At 35.3% G+C, this 24,428-nt stretch overlaps 1 protein-coding gene and 1 long non-coding RNA gene across 2 annotated transcripts; both read right to left on the reverse strand.

The window, feature by feature from the left end:
• Positions 1-1,946: 1,946 nt before the first annotated feature.
• LOC306843045 (neuropilin and tolloid-like protein 2) lies at positions 1,947-11,726 on the reverse strand (the record flags this gene model as incomplete). Its single annotated transcript, XM_079374281.1, has 10 exons — positions 1,947-3,995; positions 5,356-5,486; positions 5,888-6,001; positions 6,415-6,643; positions 7,375-7,502; positions 8,090-8,137; positions 8,272-8,520; positions 9,126-9,269; positions 9,466-9,522; positions 11,717-11,726. The coding sequence occupies 10 exons, from the start codon at positions 11,724-11,726 to the stop codon at positions 3,483-3,485; spliced, it is 1,623 nt and encodes a 540-aa protein (XP_079230407.1). The 3' UTR covers positions 1,947-3,482.
• An 8,249-nt stretch (positions 11,727-19,975) lies between these two features.
• On the reverse strand, positions 19,976-22,549 carry LOC306842913. Its single transcript, XR_013781793.1, has 3 exons — positions 22,469-22,549; positions 21,815-21,907; positions 19,976-21,114 (listed from the first exon to the last, which is right to left on the reverse strand). It is a non-coding gene; the product is annotated as an uncharacterized lncRNA (long non-coding RNA).
• Between the last annotated feature and the right edge of the window lie 1,879 nt (positions 22,550-24,428).

The following is a 24,428-nucleotide window of genomic DNA, read 5'->3' on the forward strand; positions in this document are numbered from 1 at the left end:
ACTTCTAGTTCTTGACTGAACAATTTTGCTACTTCATCTCTTACCTAACAATGACAAAGCAAAGTATGCCACAGAGCCGTGCTAGTAAAATGTTTCCTGTGTGATCTCATAAAGTTCTTCAGTACAGAACAGTCAAATATGTACTGAACAGAATGATCATGTCACATGCTGAGTCGACAGCTTGAACGTTCCTTACGTTTCTGGTTGCACACAATCAGATCCAAAACTGAAAGAATAATTAATAAAATTTGTATTCCCAAATTGTAAAAAGTCACTTTGGATAAAAGCATCTGCAAAATGAATAAATGTAAATTAAATGTATGCTTCTTTTATTATAAAAAATTGGCATTTTATTTTATAACAACAATAAAAAATAAATGTCTAAGTTCTATTTTATGTGAAAAAAAAAATCATACTACAATAAAAATGACAGAAACAATAATGTTTAAACTGCATGTTTGTTTGAATTCTAAAAATTAAAAAATGTTAAATTAAACATTAAGAATTAAATTACTAGAGCATGTGAATATATGCAATATAAACATGCAAATACAGATCACAATATAGCATGACCTTGAGATCCTTGTTGCTATATTAAGAAGAGGGTTTTTTTAAATTAAAAATGTTAATGATGGGGGTAAACAGCCACGGATGAGTAGGAAACACCTTAGTAAAGCCAGAAGTGAAGGGGGATTTAAACTTCCTCAGTTTAAATTATATTATTTGGCCGCTCATTTGAATATTTTTTCATTTTGGAAAGACTGTCTCCCAAGTTGTGATTTTCAAGACATGCCGGCTTGGCTTCAGATTGAACACTCTTCATGTAAACATACTTCACTCCCAGCAATTCTCTACAGCCCAGTGAAAATGAGTAAAGTATTATATAATCATAATCCAGTGATTCATTAAGAATATGGAAGATAGTGTTGAAAATAATTAAAGCCCCCCAAAACTGTATACAGAGAGTCCAGTTTGCTGGAATCTTTCAGCCAGGTTTAACTGATTCAAGTTTTTAGTCTTGGAGGGAAGCTGGCATAGTCAAAATGAAAGATTTATATATCGAGGATCAATTGGCGTCCTTTCAGCATCTTCAGCAGAGATACTAATTTCCAGCCTCTCATTATGTTCGTTATTTTCAAATAAGACATTTTTTGAGAACATACATTGTATGCTATGAGCAGAAACCTCAACATGCTGTATTGGATAGGACGGCAGATATTAAGCCTTTTGAGAAGGGATCTATGTCTAGAGCATATAATGTTTTTTTGGAGCAAAGTCCGACATCCTCAGAAGCATTTAAACAGTCCTGGGAAGAGGAATTGGGCACTGATATATCAGTGGAGACATGAAAATCCTGTATTGACAATATTCATAATAGTTCGATAAATGAACGTTTGGGTCCGATTCAATTTGAGGTGGTCCACAAACTTAATTTTTGCCAAAGTAGGTTGTCGAAATTCTCTCCAGAGATATTATCTGCGTGTCCAAAATGTTCGGCTGCAGAAGGGACACTTAGCCACCAGTTCCTCTCATGTCACAAGCTCAATCATTTCTGGAACCTGCTGTTTGGTCATCTTTCTGTGGTATATAACAGAACTATTATTCCGGATCCTATTATGGCATTGTTTGGTGTGGTGGCACCAGAAACGGCGCTGGACAAATGCGAAGTACAAGCTGTTGCCCTCAGCCGGTTATGTGCAAAACGTCTGATTTTACAACATTGGAAGTCTGAGGCAGTGCCAACATTTGATATGTGGGTAATAGAGTTGGGAAATATATTGAAAAACAAAATGTTAATGATATAAATAGGATATTGTTACCTTATTGTACCTTAAAATCAGTGAATGGGCAATCAAGGCAGTAATATTTTAGTATCATTGAGGAACTATTATAGTTTTTAAAAATGTATTTTTAATTATTTATTTTTTTTATATTATGTTTTTATTGTAATTGTAGATAAAACGTTTTAATTTTCTTTTGCGTTTTTTAATTTTTATTACAGTTTATGTCTATATGATTATTTAAAATAATTTTTATTTCAGTTTTAGTTATTTTAGTACAAGTTGAACTAAATGAAAATAAGAAATGTTGCTTTGGCAACTAGCCGAAATTAAATAAAAAAGTCATTTTATTTTTTATTTCAGTTAAGGTTCAGTTTTTTTATTTCTGTTAATGTTTAACAGAAATGGTTTAATGGTTGTGGTTTTAGTTTTGGTTTTAATTTACTATAATATCTAAAACATTGAAATAAAATAGTATATAATAGTACATGTTTATTTTCACAGAATGTCTTCAAGTGACAATGCTCTTGGGTAATCCCCATGAGGCTATATGTCATAAACAACACTTTAGAAAATGACATACTCTCCTCAATAAACCTCAGTGAGCATCACTGCCTCTCTAAAAACACAAGCACAACATCACACCACAGCACACTCCAACCTACTTCAGATTAGATTGGTTCAAAAATCAAATAAAATGCAGACACAATCCACAGACCTTCCTCCCATCTCTTCAAATAAACTGTCTACTAATGAATAATGAAATCATCCGCAAACCTTCTGACAACTTTTACTTCTCCAAGAGCAATTTCTGATGATTTTATCTCCAGAACTCAATATGCACACTAAAATTAAATTCAATTAAACTGAACAAAAGGTGGCAGTAAAGACATTTATAATGTTACAAAATATTTTTTTCAAATAAATCTTCTTTTAAAGTTTAGATTAATTAAAGAATCATCAAAAATGTATCCGGTTTCCCCAAAAATATTAAGCAGTAGAACCATTTTTAACATTGATAATAATAAATTGTTCTTGAGCAGCAAATAAGCATATTAGAATGATTTCTGAACAATCATGTGACACTGAAGTCTGGAGTAATGATGCTGAAAAAAAGGAATAAATTAGATTTTTAAATATGTTAAAGTAGAAAGCTGTTCTTTTAATTGTAATAATATTTCTGAATATTACCGTTTTTACTGTACCCCAAACCTTTACACGGTAGTGTAAGTGGAAAATTCTTTGCGATCAACTAAATTTATTAGTAACAAAATCTTCTAGTTGTAAACCGGCTCATAGTGACACAAAGACATGAGCTGCTTGACATGAATATATGCAAAAAAAGTGGACTAAAGCCTATTGAAAAATGTTTAATTAGCAAAAAATACCATATCATGCCCAGTAGGACATGTCTTTGTGTCACCATGAGCACAGTATCAAAGTGTGCTTAATTTCAGTCCTGACCTAAATAATCTGGTTTTGAGGATTGAGAATAACACCAATAAAAAATAAAAAAAAGATACTGGACTTGGCTTGAAATCAAGTATAGGAAGGGCAAAGGAGGTACTGAGAATGACAAGAGAAACTTTGAAATAAAACAGTAAAATAATAAAAGAAGGTGTGGGTAAACATTTACAGCTATGCATTATATTATTGAAGTTTTTACACAACAAATAAAGTGTCATCTGACTACGGCTCCACTCAGAAGTCCATAGAGAGGGAGCGCTGTTGGACAGGGTTGGCATGATTACGTACCATCACGACGTTGCGTCCACGGGTGATAAAATCATTGTAGCCGATCTCCTCCATCACCCGTTCCTCCAGCCCCAGCTCCTCATCTTCCAGTGCCTCTCTCAGACTCTGGGCGCTGTAAGCGTGAGCATGCGGGTCGTGTGTGAAAGGGTGCGAGCGGGAGCTGCTCCTACGTCCGTGGAAGCTGCCCCAGCCTCTGGCCCCAATAACTGTACTCATCTCATCAGAGCCGTGCGAGAGATGATGCGCTCTGCTTGCCATGGCGATGGAGGAGGCGCTGCTCGGAGCGCCACAGTGATGCTCGTGAACGCAGCGGGACATACTGGAGGATCGGCGGAGTTTCTGCAGACTCTCCAGCTCCTCCGACAGCTCTGCTTCCCGCATGGAGAAGAGCTCGTACTGAGGAGGCTCTAGCACCTCCTGCATCTCTGCAGCGCTGAACAAACCCTTACGGCTCAAGACCTGCAGCAGACAAACCCACATTAGCAAGGTCACATTTTCACATATCACCACATGTATCATGTAACAAATATTAGGGTTAGGTTTAGGTTAAATATTAAGAGTTAAATCCTAAAAGCGAGTATACAATGGCATTCGCAACCCATTCTACTTTTGTAATTTCATGTATTTCTTAAAACAGGATATCCAATTAGAAAAAAGTTAAGAGGGATATGATTGAGACAATCGAAAAAGTTGTTTCAGAGGGGAAGAATTGCATTTTGATTGATTTTTGAGAGATTGCAAAGAACATTTTTATAAAATTTAGAAATAAAATGCTTAATGAACATTCACAATATGACTGGGTTTAATATGTAAATTGAGAACTTTTAAATTAATTATTAATGTTAATGAATGGCTTTTTGCCATTATTATCCATGCTGTCAGGTAAGACTGCTTACTCCCGATTGTGGCCAGCCTAAGGCACACCTGTGCAATAATCATGCTGTCTAACCAGCATCTTGATATGCCACACCTGTGAGGTGGATGGATTATCTCGGCAAAGGAGAAGTGCTCACTAACACAGATTTAGACAGATTTGTGAACAATATTTGAGAGAAATAGGCCTTTTCTGTACATGGAAAAAGTCTTAGATCTTTGAGTTCAGCTCATGAAAAATAGGGGCAAAAACAAAAGTGTTGCGTTTAGAATTTTGTTCAGTGTATATACATATATATAAATAATTAGGTTTTGATTGCTTCTAATATCCTCATTTGTAAGTCGCTTTGGATAAAGGCGTCTGCTAAATGTAAATGTATGTATACACACACACACACACACAAATTAAAAATATATACAAATTATAAAACTTAACAATTGAGAAACTGCAGTTGTATTAAAGATTATTTATTTATATTTTTTCTTTGGAATAGCATGCACTGATGAATCATTCACAATTAGACCAAGTCCATGTATTTAAAAAAACTAAATCAGTTTAATTACCTCTTGTATTATTCACTATTATTCATTACATGCAATATTCATTCTCCAAACTAGTGAAATCTTTTGAAACTGCAAAAATAAAGGTTTTCCGAAAACCTGCCCTTGCCATTGGTCAAACAGCACAAAGTCACACCAATGGCTGAGTCAATATTGCTGTGTCAGGAAGCTCAAATAGACAAATAGTTTTGATAGCACCATAGTGTTTGCTTTTTTTCAGGGAAATCAACCTACAAACGGTTTATGTATATTTGTAACTGAAGAATAGAAGAAAAAAAGAACATTTATAAGGCTGGAAAACATATAATCTTCATGTGTATTTCTGACCCCTGTATGAGGCTGTTATTTTCTCGTTCTAAATGGTGATTTTGATATAAATAGCCACCTTTTTTCTCGGCTGCTTCATCTGTATAAATACAGATATGATGAGAAGCAGCAAGACCACACCAGACGCCACTCCAATCACAGTGCTATGAGTTTTACTCATCTGTTGGAAGAAACCTTTAGACTTCTTTTCTGCGAGAGACAAGGACAAAGACAAAAGAAAGCAGAAGAACACGAATAAGAAAAAAAAAAAGAATATTTCTCCACCTAAATAAGAACAATAACAATAAAACTGAATTTATGAATATGCATTTCTACTTTACATAATCAGGGTTCATGGCGTTTCCATTCTCCACAATAACCCTTTAACCCATGATGTCCAAGCCTTCATAAAATAATTCAGCATACGCTTAATATACAATATTAATTTAGTGAACATGAATTAATTTAGGTTAAACCCCTGAAGGAGGGACAAAACAGTTATGGACAAAAATATTTGCTTGCTAAACTATCCATTAAAATTCTCAAGAAAGCTTTTACATTTTATTAGTGACACTGGCTGGAAAAACTACACCTTTCTTTGCACACCATACCTTTGCAGTTGTTCTCGTCCCAGGGAAACACACAGTTCTGAACACCATTGCAAACCAGAGTGTTGTTGATGCACATGTTGCTGTGACAGAAGAATGTGTTGGCCAAACATGGAGCTGCAAAACAGAGTTTTTAATGAGATGAAAGCCATATGGATGATGCAATTCCAATACTGTCCACATGATGGATCTCTCACAACATGTTTGAAATCTAGCACCACTGGTCAGTCTAATTGTGTATACCATGCAAAACTACTGAAGCACAGTATTCTGGCACAGCATTTCAGTTAGTTTTTATAATGTATTACTTGACAAAGGACTGAAGCTAAAGGTAAATTTAATCCAAAAAGGTCAAACATGCAGAATGGAAAATTTAATTTGTGATTTTTTTTTTTTTAAATCTCCTTTTGCATTCAGCAGACAAACAGCATATGGGTTTGGAACAACATGAGGATGAGTAATGACATCCATTTCTGGGTGAATGATTACTTGAATAAAATTGCAGAATGTAAAAAGGTATGAGAGCTTACGTTCAGCAAAGACCGTGAAGAGCATACGGAAGCGGCTCAGTTTGCTGGTCTCGTCGGCCCACATTCGAACCACGCCCACAGCATTGTCAAGCGTGATGTCGTTGGCAACGGTGCTGCAGAACTTGGCCTTTAGGTCTTCAATGGCATTACTGCCTTCATAGATTGCAACAAAGTTCTTCTTACACTCATTTGAGTTCTCCAACTGATACTCCAGAAAGCGGAGATAGATCTGTGTGTGAGACAGAGACACAAACAGTGACACTTAATGCCACTGTAGGTCCGTATAATGGTATATATTAAGTACAGGTCTCTGACAATCCTGATTCTGATTGGTCAATCACAGCATTCTGATGCAAAATATTTTTATATGAAGACGCTGAACTTCATAATTGCTCATTTTCATGTCTCTACAGTCACTTTCCTCTCACATAAAAATTATTTCAGCATTTAATGACCATTTATTTATTTATTTGTCAAGAAACCATCATTTTATTATTTATTACAATTTATTTAAATGTGTTTATATCATTATTACCATTTATCTAGAGCTTATTTGTGTTTTTATTTATTATGTTTAATTATTGATATTTTCTAAATGCATGTATGCATAATATTATTTATTTTATTTGTTTTTCCAGTTGAATTATGTTTAAAGTTCAAGTATTCATGTAATAGCACTATTAAAAAGACAAGTTCTTTAAAAAATGTTCAATAAATACATGATGTTCCAAAGTCAGTTATTAATTGCGATCTCAATATTGACCAAATAATCATGATTATGATTCTTGCCAAGACTAAGCAGCTCTGACAGAGGGGTTTATTTTATAACAATGACCAGCTGACTGTATGTTATCCTGTATCTTACACAACTTCATTCCAAGACTCGACGTCAGTGACTGTACATGATCCGTTACAAATCTGTGAGAGAAACAGATGTTTCATCAAGGCTGCATTACTAACCTTAGACGATGGTGGAGCTCGTATGGTCCAAATACAATCTAGTGCTTCCACTGATTTCACCTTGTTTTCCTCCTCAACTTGACTAGATCTGATTATACCATCTGATCCAGACATTTCAAACTGACAGTCTGACGGGAGGAGAAAAAGACAATTAAATTAACATTATAGCATTAAAATATTATAACGTTATATCTTTCAACTACGAGAACAGACCTGAGAGTCTGCAGACAGCAGCTGGGTAAGTGATATTAATAAATTCTAGGGCACTGAAATATTCAGGAGTTTACATAACTGATGCACTAAAGATGGAATTTACATTTATATTTGTTGGGTGCAGTAACCATAGCAACTGGAAAAGAGGGTGTATGAAGCATCATTCCAATAGGTATCAAAACATTTTGAAAAATCAAACCTCAAGTACTTTAAAGTCTGTTTCTACATGACATTCCATGTCAGGTTTAGTTAGTGGGCTAGTAGAAATCTAAAACAAATTTGCCATAGACCACTACAAAAATTTCAATATATATTTTATGAAGATCAATTTTTGAACATTTTGAATAAATTTGCACAATTTCCAACCATGAAATTAATGAATCTTTAAAAATACTATTTACATAAGTAGTCAATTCAGTAGCTTTTATCCAAAGCAATAAGTAGACAAACACCCTGAAATAACCACCAAACGCCCCATACTACATACATATTTTCAGTTTACCTGGAATGGGATTCAAGAGTCCCCCGATATGTAGATGAAAGTCAGGATCTGGATGCAAGAGAGGTTTTTGAATTTTAAAAAAATGAAGTGCAATAAAACTAATACAAAGGGAAGAGAAAAAAGGCCTCAAGAGTAAAAGATTTTAAGATCTAATTGCATGAACAACTGCCACATTCATTTACCTGCAGTATATGAATACTCCACCCTGAAGCCCAGTCCTTCCAGCTCCTCATCGCTAGCAAACCTGATCCACATGAAGCGTCCAGAAGAGGTGACAATTCCTGGACTCTCTGCTCCGCAGAACCGATTAATCAACGGAGAGAAAACAAATGGCCCATCACGGATTTCAATATTATCAAAGCGGCACTCAAAGGACGGCTCGATGTAGTAGATGTCATTAAAGACAAGCTGGATTCTCTTCCGTGGATGGGCTAATGTAGATGAGAAACAAAGATTACCACATGAATAACTGTTGCGACTGAGAAATATACACTATTGTACAAAAGTTTGGGTTTTTTATGTTTTTTTGAAAGTAAAAGTCTCTTATGCTCACCAAGGCTGCATTTATTTGATCAAAAATACAGTAATATTGTGAAATATTAAAAATAATTGTTTTCCATTTGAATATATTTTAAACTTTATTTAATTTATTCTTGTGATGCACAGCTGAATTTTCAGCATTTACTTTAGGTTCACATGATCCTTCAGAAATCATTCTAATATGTTGATTTGAAGCTCAAAGAAACATTTCTGATTTATTATCGATGTTTAACACAGCTGTGCTGCTTATTATTTTTAAATGCTACAATTTTCCAAGATTCTTTGGTGAATAAAAAGTTAAAATTAACTGCATTTATTTGAAACAGAAATCTTTTGTAATTTGAATAAATCTTTATTGTCACTTTTGATCAATTTAATGCACCCTTGCTGAATAAACGTATTAACTAAAACTTTTGAATAGTCATGCAATGCATATTTTACCAAAGCAACAAATAAGATAAGTATCTGTGGAAGCTTGTGGAAGTAAGACTCATACCCTCCAGGATGTACACACACTCCTTGTTTGGCGGGTAAGTGTTGGGGTAGTTTGGAGAACCGAATGATCCTCCATTTGCCGTCTGGATCAAAGTTCCACAGTGAGCGGGTTTCTTATCCTCAACAGCCACATTCTGAGGCAAAGCTAACAGGACACACACACACACACACACACACACACATACGATGATCTACATTAAAGGTAATGGTTATTAAAGCAAAACAGCTAGAAAAGACTCTAAATGTTAATTTCAATTTCTTTTTCGGTTTAAATCTCTCTCATACTCCAAATTAATTATGTGGCTTTGCATGCGAGCTCCTACTTCAAAGTTCAAACCAACCTTGAGTTTTCTGTGCCAGTGCGAAACCCTCCTCTATCAGGATAAGCAGAACCAAGGCTGCAAGAAAACAAAAATGGGGCATGTTTACAAAGTCTTGGGCGTCTTGGACATCCAGTGAACTTTTCTTAACAAGATACACACTATGAAGAAATCAAATACAACTCAGATAGCAGATATGTCGAAAATGTAAAAAGAAGTCTCTTATGTTTACAAGCCTGTAATTATTCGATCAATAATGCTGTAAGAGAGAAATATTTTCTTTTTGAATACATTTTAAAATGTGATTTATTCCTGTCATACAATGTGTATTTTCAGCATCATTACTCCAGTCTTCAGTGTCACATGATCCTTCAGAAATCATTCAGATATGCTGCTTTGCTGCTCAAGAAACATTTCTGATTATTATCAATGTTGAAAACAATTCTGCTGATTCATATTTTTGTGGAACCAGTGATAATATTTTTCAGGATTCTTTGATGAAAAAGTTTAAAAGAACATTTATAAAATAAATAAAATAAAAATATTAACAACTAAGTGTTTATTTACATAATAAAAGTATTCACTTCTTTCAAAATATAATAATAAATCAATCAATCTCTTACTGACCCCAAACTTTTGAGCTGTAGTGTAGCTCTATGGTCTGTTAGAGATACCGGTAATTGTAAAATAACCTAAGGCTTCACCGTTTTTGTTTTTTTTTAATAATATGAACAATTACATTTTAACACCTTACTAATTTATTGTAATTATTACTCTAACACCATATTGCTTTACTTCACACTTGCTTATTCTGCTATTTGTCTGCCCTTGAATGAATGGAGGCATTTATATAAAACAAGACATTCACAGTGGGATGTGGATATTCAGGTCACATTCATCAAGCCTAAAATAAAATTTAACAAGCTCCCCAACTCCTGATCCACACACACAGAGCTGCCAATTCACAAGTTTTATTAAAAGGAAAATGACACCGGCCTGAGATCTGAACCCAGAACATTTTTCAGTCAGAGCTCAAGCTCAATGGTGAGTTGATATTATTGATGTTGATGAGGCTTGACAACACAGGTTTTTAAAATATACTGCAGCACGTGTTGGCCAGGGTTGTGTTTAGGGTGGCTGAATGTGATTTTCATGACATGAGGGATTGAGAGTTAGCTTATCAAACTCCGATATCAAACGGATTTTGTCAAACAGGATGGGAGTGAGACAAATCAACTGAAACCACAAAACAGAACTCTAAAACTTGCTTGTATTTTTTAAGTAGTTTCTCACTAAAATAAATGGGAATGACCCAATTGCATCAGCCTGTTCAAGCCATTAGACTATGATGGATGTGATGAATACAGTTCTAGGATATGTGATTTGATTAAGGGTTTGTAGAGGAGCTGTCTTTTCAGCACCACATGTGCAATCTAGTGCAGACGTCTTCAACCCTGTTCCTGGGGACCTGCTATCCTCAACAGTTTAGCTACAACCCTAATCAAACACACCTGAAGCGGTCAATCAAGTTCCTCAAAACTGCTTGAAAATTGCAGGTGCAGGTGTGCTGAAGCTGGTTGGAAATAAACTTTCCAGGAGAGTGGGTCCCCAGGAGCAGGGTTGAAGACCTCTGATCTAGTGTACGAACACTGACCGACATACAGACATGTAAAAGCAGACATTCAACCTGGTTTGATGTAACTTTACTAAAGGCATTCTGGGCTGGCTGATCAAACAGAGTGAAAAGCCAAGAAATAATTCTGTTTTGAACTCGTTATGAGCTGGATGTACGAAAAGCAAAATTCAGACAAACTTTGATTAAAAAATACTATGGTATTACCATGGTTCTATTAAAATGCTATGGTATTTTGGAGTACCATGTAAATATGCACTGTATAAATGTCAACCCACTACAATTTAAATCTTAAGTACAATTGTTGCATTAATTTTTAAAAGGCATAAATTACATCTAAGGTTATTTTTTTTACTGTTTCCACAAATTTGAATTTAATAGTAAAGAAAATCAATGTTGAAACTGAAAACTTATAAAGCTGATAATAATTGACAAATGATTGTGGGTAAGTTAAATGGAGGGAGACATGCTATTATGACAATTATTAAAACAATTATGATGAATCTGATTCCATCACTGTCCCATGGTGAAACCACACTGCAACATGTTTCACACAAATAAGTTGGCATCAGATTTACAAAGACAAAAGTATCATTCATTAACAATGAAGTAACATTAATAATTGAACCATGAACTCACCCTCATGCATTTCCACTCTCACTGAACACTTTTACTCTCGTGAGATTGTTTGTTATCTACATTTTCAACGACATCAAGATTACATGAATAAAGCAGCATCTCTTTCCTGGAATAACTTGGAAAAAATCCATTTGAAAGCTCTAAAAAAGCACCAAAATAAACTGTATACGCCGAGACGTCTGCAGAAACTCCTGAGCGACGCGCTTCTGAAGAGCCAGTTCTCATTGTGACATTGAGCAGGGAGAAGGCTCGCCTCATGAATATTAATTAATCCCATGACCTAAGCGCAGTATGTGCAACTGATTGGCTGATAGGCGCCTAAATTTGCACCATTCAACTGCTGATTAACAAATGCTCATGAATATTAATTACATCAGAATACTTTTGTTCTGCCTTATTTGCGTTACTGATGCGAGGCTGCATCTGAAGCTACACATACACTACGAAAATGTGCATTTACACAGGCTTTCAATGATGAACAAATTATAGGTGCAGAAATATATATTTGTAAAATATGATATATTAGCATAATTAAAAAATGGTTTAGATTGACATTTTAAAACAATATATATTGTCTTACATCTTCAATTAAAAATATAAAAAGAGAAATAATGAAATTATACATAAAAATATGAAACTATAAATTAAATGTATACAGCAGCATCCAAACTTCTTTAGGCACTACTAAGGGCTGAGGTAAGTCAGAGCTGCCAGTACTATTACTACTGTTTTGGTGCGGTATTAGAACTTTGCACAAAATTTGAAGGCAGGACAGAGCGGTCTTAAGCTGTGTAAAGCAGTCTTAGGACAGTGTTTCTCAATCCTGTTCCAGGAGGCCCTCCAGCACCGCACGTTTTGGGTGTCTCCCTTACTGCACATACATATTTCAGGTCTTGAACCCTCTATTAATGAGCCGATTAGTTATGTTAGATTAGAAGGCATCTCAAATGTACAGTACTCCAGCCAGGGCCAGGATTGAGAACCACAGCTCTAGGAAGATTACAAAGCAGCATCCACATGACCCAAGTAATATTCCCAAGCTAAATCTTGATAGTAGGATTCATAACATTGCAGATGGGGTCCGCACAGCTGTTGGAAACAAGGGATTTGAGATTTAACACTGGTCTCTCGGAGGGGTCTGTCCCACCCATGAATGCCTGATAAGCATTATGGAGACTGAACTGATGAGGCGTGTCGCAGAAGCTGATTACATGGTCGCTGTATAAAGAGGGATATGAATTCTAATAATATTGAACTTTCAACACCTGATCACGTAATGCATTGACTGTCAAGGTTTGTCATACGCTATGGATTTAATAACCTTTAAACTTGGCAAGCATCACTATTGTTATTGCTCATAAACCCTTGACCTCTAGTATTAAAATTTGTGATACAAACATGAATGATTCCACAAATCATGTGGCTCTAAGACATCAGATTTATGATCTTTGTCCATAATGTTATAGAGGTTTGGAGGTGGGGATAATCTTGGATCATTGGCAAATGTTTACATATTGTATTTTGAAAGATGCATCCTTTGCATGTTAACTGTGCTAAGTCGGCACCTGTTGATTAATAAAACTTGTGAATATTAATAATGTAATGTGACTGTTGAGTCACAAGTGAGTCAGCACGGAAACTGCATCTAAAACTACACCTATACTATGAAAATCTGCATTTATACAGTTTTATAATTATGCATAAACAAATACATTTAAAGTTGCAGAAATAATATTAAGACTGGACCCTCTGTATTAAAGTTCACCCAAAAAAAATGAAAATTTGCTCAACATTTACTCACCCTCAGGCCATCCAAGATGCAGATGGGTTTGTTTCTTCATCAGAACAGATTTAGTCACCTTTATTTATATAGCGCTTTTAACAATGTAAATTGTGGTCAAAGCAATTGCACAATATCAAAAAAGGAAAATAGTGTGTCAATAATGTAAAATGAAAAGATAGAAAAAAAAGATTTTCAGTTAAAAGGCATTTCATCATTGAATTCAGTGATGTCATCATCCAGCTCAGTTCAGTTTAAATAGTGTCTTTGCAATCAGGTCGACGATAATGCTGGAAATGAAGCGTCCCCAACTAAGCAAGCCAGAGGCGACAGCGGCAAGGAACCAAAACTCCATCGGTGACAGAATGGAGAAAAAAACCTTGGGAGAAACCAGGCTCAGTCGGGGGGGCAGTTCTCCTCTGGACAAACGAACCAGCAGTTCAATTCCAACTGCAGCAAAGTCAGATTGTAAGGGCTCAACTGGTTCCAGTGGTCTTTCCCGATGGCGGTCTAAGTGGCGGGGTCCTCACTGGGGATCATCTCAGTGTCCTGGTCTCCGCTGACTCTCAGGGCTGTAGAGGTAGTCTCTGGGTGCTGATCCACCATCTGATCTGGATACGCACTGGATCTGGTGAATGCAGTGACCATCTGGGCTGGATACGGACCGGATCGGGTGGCTACGGTGACTGGGGATATGTCCCCGGGGCTCATCCAGGTGTCCGGCCTCCGCCGACGATCAGGGCCACATACATCATCTCCCGGCGCCGATCCACCATCTGATCCGGACACAGACTGAGAAACAATAGAAACAGACAAATATTAGCGTATATGCCATTTTTCTTATGATGTAACGAGTACATCATGTTTTATGGGGAGTGTTCCCAGTTCCGGTTGATCTAGATAATGTTATACGCAGCACCATAACTTCAAACGAGTTATACTTAAAGCCTGCCCTCCGAGAAATACTGAGAATATTGGTATAAATTGTAGCAACACCTCCCCCTTTACCTTTCGGACGTGGCTCATTTTTATAGCAGTAATCTTGGGGGGTGGACACATTTAAAGTAATGTATTCATCTGGTTTTAGCCACATTTCTGTCAAACAGAGCAAATCTAGATTATTATCATTGACCAAATCATTTACAAAAAGTGCTTTTGTAGAAAGGGACCTGATTTTCAGTAAGCCAAGCTTTATCAATTGTTTCTCTGTATTGTAAACATGTTTTATTTGTTGAACAATTAAATTGTTACTCTTAATTTGGTTTGGACATTTACTGTATTTTCTAGTTCGGGGAACAGACACCGTCTCTATAGTGTGATATCTGGGTGAAGGAGTCTCTATGTGCTGAGAATTAATGGACTTCTGTGACGTGAGGCGGCTAGCAGACGGTCGGTTTATCCAGTCTGTCTGCTTCCTGACCTGGGCCCCAGTTAGTCAAGTATGAACTCTAAGACTATGTGCCATATTTCTAGAGAGAAGAGCGGCACCACCCCAGGAGGGATGAACACCATCTCTATACAACAGGTCAGGTCTGCCCCAAAAACTCGTCCAATTGTCTATAAAGTCTGTTATTCTGCGGGCACCACTTAGACATCCAGCCATTGAGTGATGACAGTCTGCTATGAATCTCATCGCCACGGTAAGCAGGGAGTGGACCAGAGCATATTAGTGTCTGACATCGTACTTGCAAGTTCATACACCTCTTTAAAATAAATTTTTAGTGATCTCCGACTGGCAAAGTCGAACATCATTAGCGCCGACGTGGATAACAATCTTACTGAATTTACGTTTAGCATTAGCCAGCACTTTTAAATTTGCCAAGATGTCAGGCGCTCTGGCTCCCGGGAAACATTGGACTATGGTGGCTAGTGTCTCTATTTTTCCGTTCCGTGCAATAGAATCGCCAATTACTTTTACTTTTGTTATTTAGCAGACGCTTTTGTCCAAAGCGACTTACAAATAAGAAAAAGTAACTAAAACTTACAACTCTATAAATACTATATACCCACATATTTAAGAAAATAAAGAAATTAAATAAAATTGACATGCATATAACACCACTTCAATACTAAACATAAGTGAAAAAACTAAAATAAAAAGCGATAGTTCTATCCCTTGCCGGTGTCCCTGCCCGGTGGAGTCGCACGGTAGAGTTGATGGTCTTTACACTCTTTACTTTTTACTTTTGTCAATTACTAGAGCACTTTCATCAGGTATCTCAGTGGGTGCGTCACTGAGTGGGGAGAACCTGTTTGATGTTCTGATCGGAACGGAAGAGCGGTGTTTTGACCCGCGACTAGGCCGCCTCACAGTCACCCAGCTGCACGGGCTCAACCGGAACCGAACAATGTACAGGACTCCCTGAGCTAGTCGCATCCACAGCAGTATCTACAGCCCTCACATTCTTACTATCCTCAACTAAAGTTCGGATGCGTGTCTCTAATTCTGAAACCTTCTCTGTCAGCCTAACTATTTCCCTGCATTTATCACATGTGAATCCCTCATCGCCAACAGAGAGAGATAAACTATACATGTGACATGAAGTGCAGTTTCTAGTTAGATTAGTTTGATAGATAATACCAGAAATATGGTGGGAATTAAGTTGTATATTATCACTTTAAACAACAGAGAGTGAAAGCAAGGTAAAGATTCAATAAAAAAAGCGGAGCTACAAACGCAAACCTCTCAGCAGCACAACAGACAGGGAGTAATCGATCTAGAGAAATTTAGCATTACATCACTTGCTCACCAATGGATCCTTTGCAGTGAATGGGTGCCGTGAGAATGAGAGACCAAACAGCTGATAAAAACATCACAATAATCCACACGACTCCAGTCCATTAATAAACATCTCATATTCTTTGTGGTAAATGTGAATGATGCGTCAAAACATGAAGCTCCAAGTAATCGGTCTTATCATTTTTGCCCATGTTAAAGGTTTGGATGTGGGATAATATTGCAAAACTAGCAAATCTATTTCCCATAATTGTATGCTGAATGCTAATGATGCATAATTTTCATCCTGTATGATAAACAATATTCACTTAACAGCCCAGAATAGTTTAACTTTAGGCTACAAGTTTCAAAAGTAATATTCGGCACTGTAAAAATGGAAAAAAAGTTTATTGAAGCCTTTTTAATTATGCTCCTAACCAGTTAAAATATATGCACTGCTTAAATGATCACAGAACAGTTATTTTCCACTCATGGCCCAACAAGACCATGCCTGCTGACAACTAATATAAAAAGAGCTTTCATAAATAACTGAAGCTGCCAGTGAAGTATGATGGCACTTATTTGCAATTCAAGTTAAGCTGAAACTCCCTTTCATCTCTGACAGAGAAGATGGGATTCTCACCTGAGAATAGAGATTCTGCCACATTCATTTACAATGGCCTAGATAAGGCAATGAAGCCATTCTGTGCTGAAGTCAACATGTAACCATTGAGGTATAAGATCCACATTTGGCCAGTGCACATCTAGTTTAAAAATGTAGGTACGTAGTAGAGTAATAGATAAATGCAAAAATTTATTGATAGTTTCAGGATGTTTTTTGTAAAAAAAAAAAAAAAAAAAAAAAAAAAAAACCAAGGAGAAAACTTTTTTTTGTTTGATTATGTTTTATTTATTATTGTAGAATGGAATAGCCACTTTTCTCATTGACAGTGTTTTGGAAATGGATCACGTTATGGAATAAAATGGGTTTGTGACTAACATTTTTGCATACATCTTGAATATTTAGCATATCTTGAATATATAAATTCCAAAAGAACAAAAAAATTACTTTTAATTATTGCACAGTTACTGTTTAAATGGGACCAAACCTTTCATTCTTTAAAAGGAATAGTTCACCCAAAAATGTTCTTCAGCAAAACAAGGAAATTACATCACTTGCTCACCAATAATCACAATAATCCACAAGACCCCAGTCCATCAATTAATGACTTGTGAAGTCAGAGAATTCTGATGGCACCCATTCACTGCAGAGGATCCTTTGGTGAACAAGTGATGTAATGCTACATTTTTCCAACTCTCTTCCAATTAGGAAACAAACTCATCTACATATTGGATGGCCTAAGAGTCAATACATTTTCTGCAAAATTAATTTTTGGGTACATAATTCCTTTAATAGTGTGCTGTGAAGTAATTCCCTGATGCTGTACACAAAAAAAAAAAAAAAAAAAAAAAACAACCTTAAATGTAACAATCTGAGGATGCAATTAAACATTTATATGAAAGAACATTTATTTTAGATAAGACTCAAAAAGAGCATCAGTTAGGCATGGCATGTTTTTTGCAGCTTCTAAGTTCGTGAATTTGTCTGCACAAGATTACAGATCTAAGTCAATCTTGCTGTCGCGTCTGGTTGAGTGTTGAAGGATTAAGAAAAGAGTAAAATCTTTGTTAATCTGGTGCTTTGTAGAGCGAGAGAGAGGGAGAATTTGCTAGTCAATTTCCTGTCAGCAAACTTCATTTCAAAGCAGAAAAAAACAAGGAATATTCTGGAAGAGTAAAACAATGTGTGACCTGTAAATGTAAATCGTTTTACTTAATTATATTTATATTAATAAAATTTAAACTAATTTTATGGTTTTGTTTTTAATAAAAACACATGTTTGTTTAAAACTATACAGTATGTATGTGCTAAACCAACTAGATTTTGAGAGTGGAAGAAAGACCATAGAAGATAAACTTAATACAAACACTTATGACAGCCATATGGCCACACACACACACACACACACACACAAACTCGGTGTAGTAAATCTTTCACATTCTCCTAGTAGCTGTTCAGCAGTGCAGTCAAAGGTTTTGCATCTTTCAGATTCATCAAAACGGTCTCATCCTACTGTCATCTCTCTCTAATACACACTCAATCAATATGGTCTCATAATGCACAACCACAATATCCTCTTATCACAATCAGTAACATTACATGCTTCATATTGAGCTTAATATCACCTGATATTTTAAATATACATTTCAAACCTACTGCACAGAACACACAGATAAACCCTGTATAGCCATATGTGTATGTGATTTGAAGGGTTAAATCCATGAAATACTCTGGATTAGACTAGAACATGTGACAGGGCACACAATCAGACTTATTCTAAGATGACATTGAAATATCTGAAGAAAATCACTTGTATCTTCAACGGATGTGTGACGCTGACTTTGGTAATATCCTAAGAAAGAGAATGCTAGAAGACCACTCTATAATTATATAAATTCGTATGGTCATATCTACTGAATTTGTTAGATGGCAGAAGTCTTATTAATAGTTAAATGTAAATTTAAAAATACATTTACAATGAAGCAGATTTGCAAATCAGTCAAAGAGACAAATGTGGCGAAGAAGAACAGCTGAGACATGATATCTATCTTCTAGTCTTCTACATGTCTTCAAATAAAATTACATACAAAGTTATATACACATTTTTCTTCTTCCTTTATTTACAAAAATATAAATTTACAAAACATGTTATTTAAACTATAGGTCTAGTTTAGCAATATTGTAAATGGCAGTAGTGCAGATGATCTGTATATGCATCTATTATAGCACTAAAAAAAAAAAAAATATTCACTGAAAGAAAGAAATGAAGGCAGCCGGCCTCTCTCTGTGAGAACATGGGGAGGGAGATGGAGAGAATCTTTCTGACTGAAGTCCTGATGTCAAGCAATCTGAGACTTCAGCAAATCTCTCAACATCCCTCAGACTAAAAATATCCTCAAAATACATTAAAGCCACCAGCAACCCGCTCACACCAAGGAGGTCAGAAACACATACTGATCTTCACTGCGGTTACAAAGTTGGTATTTATATAGGTCACTTTTTCTTAATTTTCTTAACTATCCTGAAAATTAAAAAAAAAAAAAAAAAAAAAAAGCAAAAACTTTTAAGTCATATCCTTATTTACAGCAGACTGCATCCATTAGATGTTTGAGTTTATAATCTTGAGATGAAACGTGACCTTTGTGAAAACGCAATGATTTCTGTAGAAATCTCGATGTCAAATCTCAGTCGGTTTATAAAATCCCATGAGTTTTTTGGCTTTACGAAGCAATAAAAGAAACAAATGCACACTGTTTGTATGTTGATCTTTTACTGTGTGTATATTATTTCCTTCTCAACAGAACACTGAAAACCCTAATACGTTTACTGAACTAAATTGATTGAGTAAACTCGTTGCCTCAATTCAATTGAGTAATGGAGTCTCCCAAAACTTGCATATTAAAGTTTATTTAACTTGGCGGTTTTGTAGACTATACTTAAATTGTTCAGTTCACCAAATTTGGTGCTTATTTAATGTACTTACACGATTACGTTCACTTAACTTGGTATTAATTTTAAGTGTACTTATACATTTAAGTTAACTCAACATGGAAATGTAACAAACTGTTGAATGATGTTCTTATTTTTTACTGCAAGCTCTGTGCACACCGAATTTAAATAAAACAAATGAACAGCATATTTAATCTTTGACTTTTTATTGACAAAATGTCACAATATTAAAGTACAGTAAACACTATACTGTAATGGATATGGGTCATAGCTACACTGTAAAGGTTGTAACAAAATCAACTAGTGCAGTACATCAATTGTACAACTCTACACATATATACTTCACTCAAGTATCACAATTATGTTAATGTAAACATAGCTATTACTTTTGACTGTTTCAGCTTTGTGCAAACATGGCGAACTAAAAACATACTCAGTGTCTTTCACCAAAATTTCACAGTATTACAATACAAACTATACTGTAGTTGAAATTTACTGGGTCACAACCACACTGTAAAAGTGGTAACAACAGTAAAAATGTCCAACATAAGTGCACTTACATCAATTGCACAACTCTGTGCACTTAATAATTACACTTTTTACTCCTCACAATTGTTAATGTACTAAACATGTATGCTAAGTATAATAATTACTTTCTTACTACATTTCAATGTTTAAGCTTTGTGCAAAGACTGCAAACTAAAATAAAACATACTGAACATGTTCAGTGCCTTTGGCCCAAATGTCACAATATCACAGTCCAAACTATACTGTAATGAAAATATTACTGGGTCACAACCACACTACAGAGGTGTAACAATAGTAACAAGTAACTACTGTAACGAGTTACCCAAAGTAACTACTGCACATCAGTTGTAGAACTCTGCATTTAACAATTTAAACATACTTTTTATTCTTCATAAATGGATAATGGAGATAACTGGATAATTAGATTAATGGATAACTTTGTTTAAAACCCCAAAGAAAGAGTGGTGTTAAAGTATCTGTGACGTTTCTTAAGCAAATAGCTGGTTTGCCAGAGACTGCACTCTAGGCTTGAGAGCATTCTGTCCCATTGACATTAGTACACGCTGGATGAAATCAAACGTGTTGGCCAGTGATTTTGGGTAATTCAGGTCTAGTGCGTAAATCAGACCAAAGAGAAGACAGATTGCCTGTGGGAGGTCCTGCATTTTGTCCATCACCACTTGGCCTTCAAGAATTATTCCAATCGAAGAAGTCAAATGCAAGGAGTTGGGGGGCTGAAGATCAGTGTCCTCGAATAAGATCCCCACTGGCACATCAAGGATAGTGTTGCGATTATCAGTCACCTAGTGAAAAAACAGGTATAAACATAGTATTGTGATCAGGAATCAAAGGTTTATCATCAATGCATGTTTATCAGAATGTGCATTAAGTTTCAAATCACTAACCCTAATCCAACATTATACTGACATGTATACACTTGAATTTATGCAAATGTAGATGCTTCCTGCAAAGAATTTGGTATACACTTTTTAAAGTATGCATTATAAATGATATTTAATAAAAAAAAAAGTTGGCCACATTTGTATATTAAAGGAATACTTCACCCAAAATTAAAATATACTCACTCAGGCCTTTCAATAAAGTAAAATATCCAGCTTCCGGTGGACCATATTCAATTTACAATAAAAGTGCAAGTAATGTGATGTATGATGTAGGATGTACCTTAAGTGTTTTGAACTACGAGAGGTGTTACTGTTACAGTTTTACTTTATATAGTTTTAAATATGGATATTTTCTTACACAAACACATTGATTCATTTCACAACGCATTTATTAACCCCCTGAAGCCATGTGGAGCGGTTTTATGATGGATGGATGGAATTTTTTGAGCTTCAAAATCTCATCCCCCATTCACTCCATTATAAAGCTTGGAACAGCCAGGATATATTTTATTATAACTCTGATTGGGTGGCTTGAGGGTCAGTAAACCATGGTGTAATCATTTGTGGGTGAACTATTCCTTTTAAGAACATATGTACTTACTAAACATGACTTGAAGAAAGAAGAGTCATCATCTCCAAGCATGATAGGCAGTCCTCGAAGAACAAGGGTTCGGACCTCAGTTGGCTGTGCTGACTTTAGAGGAAAACATGAAATTCTATTAATGCCAGAAAAACTCACTATCAATCTATTTTAGGCATTGTAATGAGAATATATGATTTAAATTAAATATTGGATTATCTATTATACATAACAGATTACTGATATGAAAATAAGAAATAAATTACATGTTGACAAAATTTAAAACGTTGTCGTTTCAATAAAATTTTAAAATCACAAAATCATTAAGAAAATGTCATTAACTAATGGCAAGGTTGGAAAATTTGAACGGGGGGAACAACGTTAATTTATCTCAGAAGTGGCTGCCAAGTTCTTTCCCACAGAAATACACGTTTACACTACGATTAAGTGTATAACTAATATGGTTCAGTATTACAAATCAAATAAACAACAATCTGATATCTCAGTTATCATACCATCACAGATCCATATCGTTACTTGATGGCTACGCTGGCAAAGTTTGACCGGGAAATATTGTAATTATGGCTGCGTTGTCTTTTATTATAGAAACATACCACAAGGATTTAAACAAGCATATTTCACTTAAAATAACTATATCTATATAATTTTACTTACCGAACATAGAAGAAAACTTCGTCTTGAAACGTGGTGTCAAAAAGGGCAAAAGGACCAATTTTGAAATCCACCAATCATTGCATTAGTTCTCTTGTTGCTAGGCAGAACTCATTGCATGGCCAATCACAAGGAAGAATAGCGTAAGCATGATATGTGAGCGTCAGAACGTAAGCGCGGGCGCTTATGTAGACAACATCAGAAGAAGAAGAAGAAGAAAGCACTTCTGCTAATACTAGTTGTATTGTGATTCCGTAGTTTTGCGTTTACTGTGTAGATTTTACAGGCTAGTTTACTATAGGGACCACAGAAAGACTGTTTAGTGTAGTAATTTTGGATACATTGTGTAGTTGTTTGGAGTTGTCAGTGTGACCATTAAATATACTGTTTTTACTGTTTTTCAAGAACTTCTTTCTCCTTATATATGCACACACACAAACACATAATTGAAATATCAAAATGCAGTTTATTTAGATTTTTTTCCCCCCATTGAAAATGATACGGTTTAGTAATGCTATGTAAATAATCGTCAATTTGTCACTTTTTCAAAACTGATTGAACAAATGGAAAACATTCTGAATAGGGGTGTCAAACAATTAATTGCATCCAAAATAAATAGTTAAATTTTATATATATTTTATATATCAGTGTCACAAAAACACTTGTATATATACTGAAGTTCATTTGTCAACTTTTTTCCTAAATAAAAATAAATAGTCTAAATGTATTCCCATTATGGTCAATAATTGTAATTGAAGCCATTTGTTTTCTGATAAAAAATAGAAAAGACCTTGCACTTAAAGGATACACACGGTATTAGAATTGTACAGTCAAGAAAACTACATTTGTGAAAATGACAATGACCTATTAATCGTGATTTTGAGCTCACAATACTTGAAATCTTAAGTTTATGCATTTTGAAGGTAAATAAGTTAAATTAACTCATATTTTTAAGCAACAGTTTCAAAATGCAAAATTTTAAGTAATGTTTAGTCAACATTACTTGATTGTTTAAGTAAAGACAATATTAGGGTTTACAGTGAAGGAAATTTGTGGTGAGACACTTGCCACGGTCTTTCCTCCAAAATATGTTTCTAATCATCCCTGGGTATTTAGAGCTTCCTCCAAAAAAGGACGAAAGAGCATGAAAATGACGTGACAGACACTGAGAGATATCAAAATGAAGGGATTGAGAGATTTAAGAGTGATAACAGCTTCATATTTCGGTCTCTCACACTCATTACACAAGCAGATAGGTCTCACAGCTCTGCAATTACTGCTTCAGCTGTACAATTACTGCAAACAGCTGCCTTCATAGCAAAAACATAGATGACTGCACACACAAACAGAGAGATAAGGATAGAGATGAAGTTCATGAATGTGGTATCTAGAATATTAAAAGGGAAGACATACACCAATGCTTTAATTTCAGGGTCATATAGGGTCATTTGTAAAAACATGAAGCACTAGTTCAAATAATAATAATAAAAACTATAACATTATACTGCCATAATGATCCACAGCTCTGTGTCCCCATCTTGTGGATAATTTCGTATAGCAGCATCAATAAATAAATAAATAAATAAATAATAAAATGTGGCATTATACAATAAAATATTACCAAATTTTTTTGGGGAAAATGGAACTCACATTTTTGTCTTCCTCATTTCTGACCCTGACATGGATTATTTACAGCAGCAGGATGGTGCATTCAGTCAATTATCTGTAGCCTGGTTCCTGAAATACTGAATACTGTCAGTTAAAATTTTGGACCAGTAATTGTATTTGTTGTGTCTGTGTAACTGTGTAAATGTAAATATACAGCTCTGAATGCCTGGGCATCATTGAACCGTTTGTGCAGTTAAAGAGGCAGAAAATGACTTACTTTAATCAATAGTTCCACATTTTAAAAGCGCTGACGAAGTGCACGCGCTCGCTCAGGGAGTGTCCGTGGAACGGAGGG

This window comes from Barbus barbus, assembly GCF_936440315.1.
Source record: "Barbus barbus genome assembly, chromosome: 23".
Taxonomy (NCBI): domain Eukaryota; kingdom Metazoa; phylum Chordata; class Actinopteri; order Cypriniformes; family Cyprinidae; genus Barbus; species Barbus barbus.